The 12,556-nt window shown below is 29.5% G+C and overlaps 1 protein-coding gene across 2 annotated transcripts; it reads left to right on the forward strand.

Moving 5' to 3' along the window:
* The first annotated feature begins 7,996 nt into the window (after positions 1 to 7,996).
* LOC107938707 (uncharacterized) lies at positions 7,997 to 12,490 on the forward strand. 2 transcript variants are annotated; one of them, XM_041087990.1, is made up of 5 exons: positions 8,026 to 9,980; positions 10,469 to 10,780; positions 10,971 to 11,062; positions 11,349 to 12,064; positions 12,146 to 12,490. In XM_041087990.1, the coding sequence occupies exons 1-5, from the start codon at positions 9,009 to 9,011 to the stop codon at positions 12,223 to 12,225; spliced, it is 2,172 nt and encodes a 723-aa protein (XP_040943924.1). In that variant the 5' UTR covers positions 8,026 to 9,008; the 3' UTR covers positions 12,226 to 12,490. The 2 variants fall into 2 exon arrangements, with proteins under 2 accessions (XP_016727429.2, XP_040943924.1); XM_016871940.2 differs by having other exon boundaries at positions 7,997 to 9,980; positions 11,349 to 12,490.
* The last annotated feature ends 66 nt before the right edge of the window (positions 12,491 to 12,556 follow it).

A 12,556-nucleotide genomic window follows, 5' to 3' on the forward strand; every position in this document is an offset into this window, starting at 1 on the left:
TATAGGGACTAATTTGTCCATTTTCTGAATAAAGAGGACAAAATACAATCTAAATCATGATACAAGAGCTCCACGATACTTTTACCTCTCACATGCTTATAACTAAGATTCATTTAAGATAAAGGATTCCACTCAACATCTTCATGTTGAAAATAAGTTGCAGTCCCTTCCTTTATGTACCGGCTGCCCTGTTCCTCGTTATAACCTTAAAGATATTCTTCTTGCTTTGTACAGAAGAGTGCATTCATCCATTATGACCCCAAAGAACACTGAATTACTTCAAACATCAATTTATACACTGCTTTTCACTTTGAAGAATATTGAGGTAAGATTATATTTACCTACTACTAACATTCCTCTATTAGGAAGAAGAAAAATTCATTGTTTTATTTGCAGCTTTATCACTCTTCATTCACCATTGCAGAATATAAGCTCTGATATACTCGGCTTCACAAGTGATGAATCAACTAAAAGGAATCTCAAATCACTTATCAAGTCTCTTTGCAGGATGTTTTGAAGACAAATGAAAAAAGCATACGAAATTCGACCCACGTTCTATACACCTAACTGGATTGTCTACGACATTATTATAGCAATAGAAATTCAACTTGGTACTTTTTTTTGGTACCTAACTAATATTATTAAAATACGTTGATATGATGCTAACAACCAATAGCATAATGACACCTGGTAATCTCATATTTTGACATATGATAAAAAATTTAGACATCAAGTATATATAAATTACTAAATTCAAGTACCTCCATATATAATAATAATAATAACAATAACAATAACAATAGAAGTGTGAAAGATCCATGGTAAGAAGTTTGTGTTTAGCTATGCTCAATTTGTTCTAATTTTTATGACATTCATGCCTTTAGCATCCTCAATACATATGTTCAATTATTCGGATTATAAATAGAAAAGATGAAAAACTCGAATTTCACTGACATTTATTTTCCATTTTTTATTTTGTTTTGCAGCCGACATTTGTAGTTAATGTATGTGTTGATGGTTTAGAACACTATGAGACCCTACACAGCACAAGTAGTTGGATGTAAGTGTCACCATCCTACCATTTATAAAATCTCAAGACTCTTTATTTTCTTCTTTTATTATTATTATTATTAAATTTTAAAAGTATAAGATAATAATAATTTCGATGAACATTTATTGAGTCAAGCAGAGAAAAAGCTTGATGTTTTTTAAATAAGGTCTCGAGTTTGAATTTTATAGATAAAAACAATAATGTTAGAAGAATTTTTTTTCCTCTATCGTAGCTTGAGTTTGAATATAATTAGAGCTCAATGTAAATATTAAAGTGCCAAACAATAATAATAAAGAAGTATATTTCATGCTAGTTTGATCCTGTAATTAAGTTGGATTGGGTCAAATTTCAATTTTTTATTTTATTTTTTTAGGTCTAACTAAACTAAATTGATTGGTTGAACCAATTCAATTGAAAATTAGTAGATTAGACAGCTCAATTTGAATTGAAAAAATGTCAAATTACATATAATTTTATAAAATAATAAGCATGACATTTTTTCCCCTTCAATATTAATATGATAAAAAAAAGCAAAATAAAATAATTTTATTTAAATTTAATTATTAAAAATATTTTTTTAAAGAAGGAATAAAAAGTTAATAAATTAATAAGGGACCCATTGAGAAGTGTACATAAAGATGTACAGCATGGATGCACATCGTGAGGTACTGAAACTGAAGTTTGACAGCAACATCTGAGCTAAAAAGATGCATTACACTGACTTGCTACCATTGATCCATTCATTCGTTTACTTCAACGCTTCAACTCGTAAAACGCCTATGTTACATTTCACGTTAGTGTAAAAATAATGCTTCTAAGTCATAGTTTTAGAATCAGATCATTAGTTGAATAGGTTAAATTGTCAGTTCATTTGATATGTTTAGATTTTCGGTTCATTATCATTTTTTAGATTGATATTTTGGCCAGTTTCTAGTTCAACTGCCTGGTTCAGTCCAGTCTGATTGAAATATCATTGGGTGTAAATGAAACACTAGTACTCATAAGTTAATTCAGAAAAAAAATTCAAACTAGATTCAATAATTATTAAGCCAAATTCAAGCTTAATCTACTTTACTCAAATGGCTTGCAGACTTTACCGAGCTTTTTCCTTTTTTTATATTGTTAAATTATATTATTGCCCTTAATATATATTATTAAGCCTAAGCTTATTTATCAAGCTAGAATTCGAGTTTAATACAAAAAATTGATAAATAAGCTTAACTGAGCTTCAGCATGTGTAGCTCAGTTATATCTTGAGCCAAGCTCAAGCTAAAAATAAATATTTGATCAAGCTCAAGTAAAATACCGAGCTCCGAATTTGAGTCAAACTTGAACTTGACATTATTTGGGCTTAGCTCGGCTTGACTACACCCCTAATAGAAAGTATATATATACAATTTTAGATTATTGCAAATCAACTTAAGACATTGTTGAATGGTATACATAAGGTAGTCTATATCGTAAGCTATTATTTTTGTTACGCTACTGATGCATACCAATATCAATGTGTTTTGGTGTACCATTTTGAGTTTATTAATATTTTAAAATATTTTTCATATATAAGTGGATTAAAGCCTTACCTGCTCCTAGCTACGTTCCTAGATTCCGAGAACATTGAGATTTCAAGTTCGGTTCCCACCTTATGTAAAGTATTCATAGATTCTCAATTATATTTATTTTAGTTTAAATCTTATCATGCGCGCTTTATATAAATATATTCCGTTTATTTTAGTTTAAATCTCGCAATGTAAACTATTAACGGATATATTCCAATTATTAACTTCATCGTACTTTACAATTCGACCCAACACATCATTAATATTTAGAATTATAATATGACTTTTAATCATACTTATAATTTCTTAAAAATAAAAAATATTAATTTAAAAAATCTAAAGTCAACTAGTATAATATTTATAATTATAAACTTGAGTAAAGTTCAATTATTGATAACTTAATCCATTCTTTTAATGAATTGGTTGAAACTAATATTATATATAATAAATAAAAATATTCTAACAAAATCCTTTTATAAATAATTTAAATTAAAAAAATAGGGTAAAAATCTTTGAGTATGAAATGCTTTAATACTTTAATTAATTATTAATTAATATGTTAACAAACATTATTGAATCTTTTGGTTGAAGATTGCTTATTAAATGATGATTGGTGTGGACAATGACCAAATATTTGCTGCTTTATCTTTATTAACTTTAAGGCAATAAATACTAATTACTACTCTTTAGTATATTTATTATTTGGGTTTTTTAAGGAAAAATAATTAAATGCTTTGTTCTTTTTTGTTTTATTATTATCGACCCGTTACCCAATTACTCTACTGGGTTCTGATCCAGATTTTATGCGGTTCGTATTTTGGAATTGTAAGTGAGGCATTCGCGCTATTTTATGAGACCACACGATGTAGGTTTGCATCATTATGGATGCGAACTCACATCTAGAAAACACGTGTTAACTCTAAAGTAAAGTATATATTGGTATGTATAGAAACCTACCTATGATATCATATCTTATAAATACACAGTTTAACCCATTTGAAGAGGACAAACTCTAAAATACTCTAACAATTTCATAATTTTGAAAGAATTTTTTAATAAAAAATTAATTAGTTAAATAATCAATAATCCTTGTGTCGGCCATAAGGCTAAGAAGATTTTTAGTGCTCTTTTTGAGAGTGAAATCTAATTGGTGAATATATGAAAATAAAATGATGTTCAATCTCAATCATTATCTAACTTTTAAAATATATTTTTTACATTAATTAATATGACATTTAAAAAATAAAATTAATGGATTATTTTAAAAATCGACGAAAGTAGTATATTAAATGTAAAAGAAATACATAAATTAGTAACTAATTTGATAAATTTTGAGATTTATTAAAAATAAGAAATTATTATTTTATTAAAACACGGTTAATATTCTCTTAAATGCCATCTTAATTTTCTAATAATTTATATTAAACATTAATTAATATATTTTTTTCTCAATTTTTCTTTTTTAATTGAAATATTCTTACAAAAAAAAGGGATTAAAATAAAACAATTAAAACCCATTAATTATTAATAGAAAGTACTTGGGATTCTCTTTCATTATCTAAATTAAAATGCTTAGGTAAACAACCCTTTTTTTTAATAAAATATAAATAAATTAATACCATTTTTAAAACTAACGAATCCGATGTTTTTTTCAATCCAAAATATTCCCCAAAAAAGTAGAATTATATCAAAACATGAATCAAGAATTTGGTCAAATTATTGATTGTTAATTCAATCAATTAAATTGTTGATTCAATAATAATTTAATAAAAATAAGAATATCAATTAGAATGGGTAAAAGTATTATTGATGCCCCATATTAAGAATCGGTTTACATTTTTTTCTTTCTATTAAAAATTAAATTAGTCCTTCTATTAAAAATCTCATTCATTTTTATTATTGAAAACGAGTCCCTATATGCCAGCATAAAGTATATATGACACATCATGTGTCACGGTCAAAAAGGATGAAATTTTTAATAAAAATGACCAAATTGCTCTTTGATCTAACATCTATAGACTAATTTATCCGTTTTTAGTAGATGGGGTAAAATACAATTTGACTCCTAGTATCATGACCATGATACAAACTAATACAAACTAATACGCATTGATACAAGTCGGCACTGATCGAAGTAGGCTAAAATGCATTGAAATTTTAATTGAACAATACTTAGACTATTGGTAATGGTTTAGGACTAGAACGATGCATATTGACTATCAAGCTCGTATCAATATCATATCAATTAAGAATACATGTCAACTTTTAATTTCATTTTTTAAATTAAAAAAAATCTACTACTAGCGTAACAAAGAACTATTTTTATATTATTAATGTATAAAAATTATATTTATTATATAATTTATGCATATAATATTGATGTACTATTTTCTTGTTTTTACTTGACAATGTCAAAAGGGAAAAATTGTTTTTTTTTTTAATTATTGACTTGTGAATGTTAAAAAAAAAAGTCTATGAAAGATGCTTCTGCAGCTAACTTTTTATTTTTTTTATTTTAAGTTGACTTAAGAATATATTTCATGTCACTTTATTCTTCAACAATTTATCTTGTTTATTAATTATTGCTTTTCCACCAATACTGCATAAATTTGGCTGCTCTCTATTGCTTAAAACTTTGGTCATTATCAAATAGTAAATATTAATATTTTTATTTTAATATATTACAATTAAATTTAAATAATAATTTGCTTATTAAATAATAACCTAAATACAATTAACCAAAATTTAAAACTAAAATAAAAACACACATATTACTGTCATAGTTGTTTAAAATTAATAAGATAATAAGTATATATTTTATATAAATATTTTTATTATTTAAATTAAATTAAATTAGTCAAAATGTATACTTTTTTTATTCAAATTTAGTTCAAATCGAGCCGAACCTACCAAGGTAGATGAGCTGTTGAACTCATGAGCATGTTCATATATATAAGTATATGTATATTTTAGGAAATTATTAGTATAATTATAATTGTAATTATAAATAATGTATTCGAATAATTATAATTAGAATCAATAATTACAAAAGCACGATACAACAAATAACCAAACCAATATCAAAATAAATTTGAATGGAATTCATACATGATAAGACTTAAACCATCATAAATTTAAAGAAAATGCGTGCATAGTTTACATTGAATTGGTGATCAAACTGATCAGACATTGGTTCGTCAATCTAATTGATTCGTCTGGTCCAACCAATTCGTCTGATTCAATTAAGTAAATTATTAAAAAATTATAAAAAATTAAATACAAATCTGGTTTAACAGATTTATACTAATTCTCAAATTAACTAATCTAATACCCTTCTCTAGACCGATACTTCAACCGATTTCTAATTCAACTAATGGTCCATCCAGTTCAAACAACCATACATAAAACCGGAATCTAAGTTTTCAAAAATCTCAAAACCTAAACCCTACTATAAATCCAAAAACATGTTTAAATGGGGCAATGCAATCGATATAATTCATTTCTAAACAATTGTATTTATATTATGGGTAATTATTTGATACACCAATTATGAAATTTTTTTAGTTTTTACAAGCGGATTCAAGATATGACAAGTATTCCATTTATTTATATGTTTATTCTTTTACTATATAGTACAATAAATTTATCATACCATTAATTCACTTGTGAAATTTAATGAACTCGGGTAGGAGGTAATTTTCCTTACAATACTTTTCTTTTTGTTAAAATACACTCCAATTTCTTCCACTATTTATATATTTTAAATTTATTTTTTTAAAATATAAATTTAACTGTTAATATTATTAGAATTATTTTATAAAATCTATCCACGTCACATTTTAAAATAAAATTATTTATGCCTATTATTAAAAAAATTATTCAAGACCCATTTCCTACTTTTTGATTCATGATATTTGATAGTCCATTTTTCCATTAAACAAATGTGAAACACATTGAAAGACCAAAAAGAAACTTTTTTTTTATAAAATCGAAAGCGTAAAAATTCGAAATTTATTTTATTTAATTAATGCATTTTTAAAAACATATGATATTAGATTTTTAATAATTATATTAGTTCTTGAATAAATTCGAAGTTGAAATTTATAAAGACAAATTCTCGCAGCTATGTTTTATTTTCATTCATAAAGCTCAAACCCAAAAATTTATTTTTGAAATATCAAACTTCTTATTACTCGATGTAACAAGCATCTGATTTTTTTTTTAAAAAAAAGCTATATTTCACATATTTGAGCTCAAATTATGTAAAGATAATAAAAATATAATACTATCGATAAGTGTTGGGTATAGTGGTAAGCAAGATTTTTAATTGAATAAATTATTTTAAAATTTTAAAAATAGAAAAAAATTAATTCATTCGATCCAACCTCTTATTTCAAACTAGTACCTTAGTCGGTCTAATTTCAAATAAAGAACGTAAGTTTAAACCTTAAAACCGACATTATTGAACCAATAACTATAAATCTCAAATATAAACGATAAAACGGATACGAATGATAAAAATAATTTATTGAAATAAATAAGTAAATTGTTTTTTGTTAATTAATTTTATTTAACCAATGAAAAACAAAATAAAAAAAAGGGTGTAGGGAAGAGCAATAATCTTGGGGATGTGACATATATTTATTTATTTTAAGGTAGCCGACAAAGCAAATTACATTGTTTCTAACACCCCCATTGCTCTGCACATGCAACCATTAGCATACATATAATAAAATATTCCATTATTAATTCAAAAGAAAAATCTCCATCATTTTGAAAGAAATTGTTTAACTTATTCTCTCTGACTAGATTCTTATTTCATAATTCTTGCATTCATTGGCTCGATAAAAATAGAATGAAAATGTTAATATTTTAAATATATAAATGATTAATAAAATTTAAAAAATTTATATGTATAAAAGGAAAAAATACTAAGGTTTTTAAAATCATATCAACCGTCAAGTCAATTAAATTACCGATTTATCGATCTGACCTAATTAAAAATCATGAAAGTCTTGTAAAAATTAAAAGATTAAAAATTAGATAAAAAAATAGGTTCAACGAGCTCATACAGATTCATAGATCAACTGACTAAATCTCTTATTCCAAACTGATATCATAATCGATTTTTAATTCAACTAGCTGAAAACTATAAAAAATACATTTATAATAATATTTGCTATTTTATAGAAAAATGAAATTTTAATAATTTTTTATTCAATTGAACAATTGCTTGTTTAAATAATAGTATAAATAAATATTGAAATAATTTTCAATGAGAAACTGAAATATTAATTAAAAACTTAAATAAATTTATAAAAAAATAACTTATTCTCTCTACCAAAATATTCCTATTTCAATCAATTCTTGTAAAAGTCTTCTTCAAATCAAAACCCAAATTTTAAGTTGAACAAAAAAGAATCCAAACCCAAATTTACTTCATAATATTTGGCTCCAAAAAAACATTAAAATGAAAAATATATATATAAAATAAAACCCATTTCTTTATCGTAAGATCTCTCATGTTTGCCTATGTACTGGGAACTCAATCTTGAAGCCAGAGTGTAGGTCAAGGGTTCCATGTTTGGTTTCTTACAGTATAGGTGTTGTCAGATTCTGACACACAATTTCTATCTTATTTTTTCTCTCTCCCTTTTTTTTAATGTTATGTCATTCATATAGTGAACCATTCAAAATTTTCTCCTGTATTTTCCTTTTCACATACTTTTCCTGGAAATTTTTCAGCTATCCCTTCAAGTTTCAGCCCTTCTTAAAAGCTGTATTTTCCTTGTATGGCATGTGACTTCAAAACCAACCCAAAGTTTATCAAGTTTTTTTTTCACCATTTCCATATTGGGTTTTGGAAATTATATTGTTTGTTCATTTTTCTTATCTGGATTTGGTGGATTATATTTGGTAATTTTTCCCTCTTTTGTTATTTCTTTCTTGCACTACCATTTTTGTTCATTTTTACTAGTAATTTGTTTAAAATAATCCCATTTTAATTCATTTTTTTTGGGTTTTTTTGTTAATAAATCTCTTCTGGATTGTCCTCCTTCTTTTTCTTTGTTATAGACCAATATTAAAGACCCCTTTGAATATTGTACGATATGAACCCTTTGTTTATGGTAACATGTTTTATTTCACTATAAAACCATAATCCCAATCTTACACCTACCATCTGTTTGTCAAAATCTCTATCTGTAATTCTTGATTCCTTGTTTCAACTTGGGTTTTGTCACTTTTTTCCAATCTGGGTATTCACAAAAAGTCCTTTTTTTTCAGTTTCTTTCATTAAAGGTCTCTTTGATTCTCTCTTTTCATATAGAAAATCTTTGGGTTTTCATTTTCTTGGGGGTTTTTTGTTGTTGTAAAAGTAATGCAAATTGGAGGCGTCCAAAATGGCAAATCTTGTTCCAGGGGTTCTTTTGAAGCTTTTACAACATATGAACACTGATGTTAAGGTTGCTGGTGAACATAGGTCATCATTATTGCAAGTAGTGAGTATAGTTCCTGCATTAGCAGGTGGTGAGTTGTTCCCTAACCAAGGTTTTTATCTTAAAGTTTCAGATTCATCTCATGCTACATATGTATCATTGCCTGATGAACATGATGATTTAATTCTTAGTGATAAGATCCAATTAGGTCAGTTTATACATGTAGACCGGTTAGAATCCGCTTCACCTGTTCCGATTCTTCGTGGGGTTCGACCAGTTCCCGGTCGGCACCCTTGTGTAGGAAGCCCTGAGGATATTGTTGCAACTCATTCTCTTGGGTTCCTCAATAATGGTAGTGAAAGTGGGTTGGGTTCAAAACCTGGAGAGAAAGTTAAGTCACCATCAAAAGTGGTGTTAGGTAGTGGTTATGGTGGAGAGAAAGGGAAATCTGTTGGGAGTAGATCAAATGTTGGATCAAAGGATGATGGAACGGATAAGAAAACAAAACCAGGTTCTTTGACTCGAACGAAGTCTTTATTGAGTAAACCGGCATTGAGTGTGGATGTGAAGAAGGATTCTTTAGGGAAATTGAAAGCATTAAGTTCGCGGTCGATCCCTTCGTCCCCGACAAGTTGTTACTCGTTGCCAACTTCTTTCGAGAAGTTTGCAACCAGGGTTAAGCATCAAACTGAAATAAAGGGGATGAAGAAAGGAAGTCCCAAGGTGGGATCTTTGGAGAAGACAAATTCCTTTAATGGGCCGAGTTCAACTGGAAAGAAAGCACCTGTCATCAAAACTTTGGTTCATGGGATTGAATTAGGGGCGAAGGCTTTGAGAAAGAGCTGGGAAGGGAATATGGAAGTAAAGGGTAAGAACCATTTGAACAAACCAAAGGCGACCAAGCATGACACCAAGGGAGAATCTCGGAGCACTTCGGTATGTATTCTTGTTTTTGGTCTGTTGTCTCTAACCATATAAAACATAAGAAAGCTTAAAATAAGAGATAATAGAATCTGTTATGTTCTTTTGTCGAACATTGGTTTTTACTGTTCTATATTAGTTGTTAGATTTCCGGACTGGTATTTCTCAAAGGACATGATTTGATTCTTGGACGGTGCTATTAAGTGTAGGGGTCGTTTAGTTTTTACTTCAATTTGCAGTAGATTTTTTTGAAGTGCTTGATGCGTGTTAGATATAGGTGCATCGGAGCTTAAGGTTTGGGCACTTTAGAACGATTCAATCTATTTTAGTGGATTTTGATCAAAAGATTTAAGCATTGAATACGGCTTCTCCTCCCCTATTATCTTCTAATGTCAAAAATGTTCTAGAATTGGAAGTACATTTGAATTATTTCTTCATTGTCTTGAATTCATGTTTCATTGAGCTACTTTTTCCCCATCTTATAATTGTAATCTCGATGCCAGGCTCCAAGGAAAAGCACATCAAGTGAAAAGTTGTCGTCCAGGGAGGAGACTAAGCTCCTGGCATCTACCAGGTCGTTAAAAGAGGAGAGCAAATCTCAGGTGTCAACTAGGAAAGCCGTGGGAAATGGAATGTCGAGTGACCATGATAAACAAAACAAGCCCAAAACGCATGTTGGGAATAAATGTGGAGAACCAACTAATAATGGTGGCCTTGGAAACTTGGTTAAGGTTCAGATCAATAGTAAAAGATTGACAGATGGAAGTAGTGTTTCATGGGGCTCACTCCCCTCTTCACTTTCGAGGCTCGGGAAGGTATGAACATATGACTTTTGGGATATTTACAGCATCCCAGCCTTCGGGGCCATACGATATACTTTTTGCATGGCTACAACAACTATTAATCGATGTTTAAGGGTCATTGTTTGTCTTTGACACTTTCTAGCATTGGGAAATATATGGTTGCTTCTTTTATTCATGCCAAATTTTGTGTTTGTTGTTACAGGACGTCATGAGACACCGGGATGCAGCGCAAACAGCTGCAATAGAAGCTTTACAAGAGGCTGCTGCTTCTGAGAGCTTACTTCGATGTTTAAGGTATGGATTTTAAACAATAAAATGAAGAAATTTGATTGAAGAAAATTCCAAAATGAGGAAACATCAAATATGTTAAATGTCTGTGTTTTGATTCTCTTTACCACTTTGTCAAATTTATTAATATGTTTGTGACGGAAACCTTCAGAACATGCTAATGTCGATGGAACTATACATTCCTCAATCAATTGTTTCTATTGTATCCTCATTTTGTATGTCTTCGGTCTTGCCGGAAAACTTTTTGTTCTTTGCTTTTATGACAAATTCAGTATACTATTTTATCTTGCAGCTTATATTCTGATCTTACTACCTCGGCCAAGGAAGACAACCCTCAGCCGACCGTGGATCAGTTCTTGACTCTCCATGCAAGCTTGAATAATGCTCGCATGGTTGCAGATTCTTTATCGAGAACCATCCCAGTCGGTTCATCTCCGGAGTCAGAAGGTACCATATCAGAAGAGGCAGTAAAAGTCGCATCAGATAGACGGAAATACGCAGTTTCATGGGTGCAAGCCGCATTGGCTACCAGTATGTCATCATTCTCTGTATTTACCAAAGAACATCATTCAAACTCGAGTCATGGTTCAGCTTTTGTAAAAAGCCAGAAGATCATCCCTGCCAACCAAAACATGTTAATTCTCGAAAATTCGGCTAAGAACGGTTCCACAAAAACCCAAGTAAAAGCCCGTCCAGTTGTTGGTTCTAAGCTTGTAGCACAAGGTGTTCTTCGTAAACCTGGGAATGGTTCAGCTCTTGGTCCCAAGGCTCCGGTTCAACCACCACCTGAAATATGGACAAGGGGAAATGGCCTTGATGAAGTTGTTGACATGGCGGATATGTTGCAAATGGAATCCCAAGATTGGTTCCTAGGATTTGTCGAGAAATTCTTGGATGCCGATGTAGACACATCTGCTCTATCCGACAACGGTCAAATAGCCGGGATGTTGACACAGCTCAAGAGTGTTAATGACTGGTTAGACGAAATTAGTTCGAGTAAAGACGAAGGTGAGACACTTCCGCATGTTTCGTTAGAAACAGTTGATCGGCTTCGGAAGAAAATATATGATTATCTTCTTACACATGTAGAGTCTGCCGCCGCAGCTCTAGGTGGTGGATCACAGTCGTCACCTCCCATCCGAACAGTTGAAACAAAAGCGAGAAAGTAACTCATTCGATCATCGTTAAAATGCGGTTAGGCACAACAAAAGCTGGAGCCGAAGTCGGTTTAACGATTCATTGATATGTATATAAATCCTACATGGGTTTGGAGGTATAGATGCATAACATGTCAAAAAATTAGGGTTTCAATTCAAAGTTGAGGTGATTTCATTTTCTTTTTCTTTTTCCTCCCCATATTGGTATTTGTTGCATGCAACTTTTACAGATGAAAACAGTTTGAAAGGTATTTATACAACTCATTTCCAATGGCAATGGGATATTATTTTCTTTTGGTCAAAATATGCCATAAGTCCTTGTAATATTTGTAAATGTGAAATT

The sequence above is a fragment of the Gossypium hirsutum genome, chromosome D02 (genome assembly GCF_007990345.1).
Source record: "Gossypium hirsutum isolate 1008001.06 chromosome D02, Gossypium_hirsutum_v2.1, whole genome shotgun sequence".
NCBI lineage: Eukaryota > Viridiplantae > Streptophyta > Magnoliopsida > Malvales > Malvaceae > Gossypium > Gossypium hirsutum.

What these genes read in the sequence shown, in the direction of transcription:
- LOC107938707 (XM_016871940.2), top strand. Translation starts at nt 9,009, where the DNA reads ATGGCAAATCTTGTTCCAGGGGTTCTTTTGAAGCTTTTACAACATATG. An exon ending in GAGAATCTCGGAGCACTTCG is followed by an intron (nt 9,981 to 10,468) that starts GTATGTATTCTT and finishes TCTCGATGCCAG; the next exon opens with GCTCCAAGGAAAAGCACATC. An exon ending in CACTTTCGAGGCTCGGGAAG is followed by an intron (nt 10,781 to 10,970) that starts GTATGAACATAT and finishes TTGTTGTTACAG; the next exon opens with GACGTCATGAGACACCGGGA.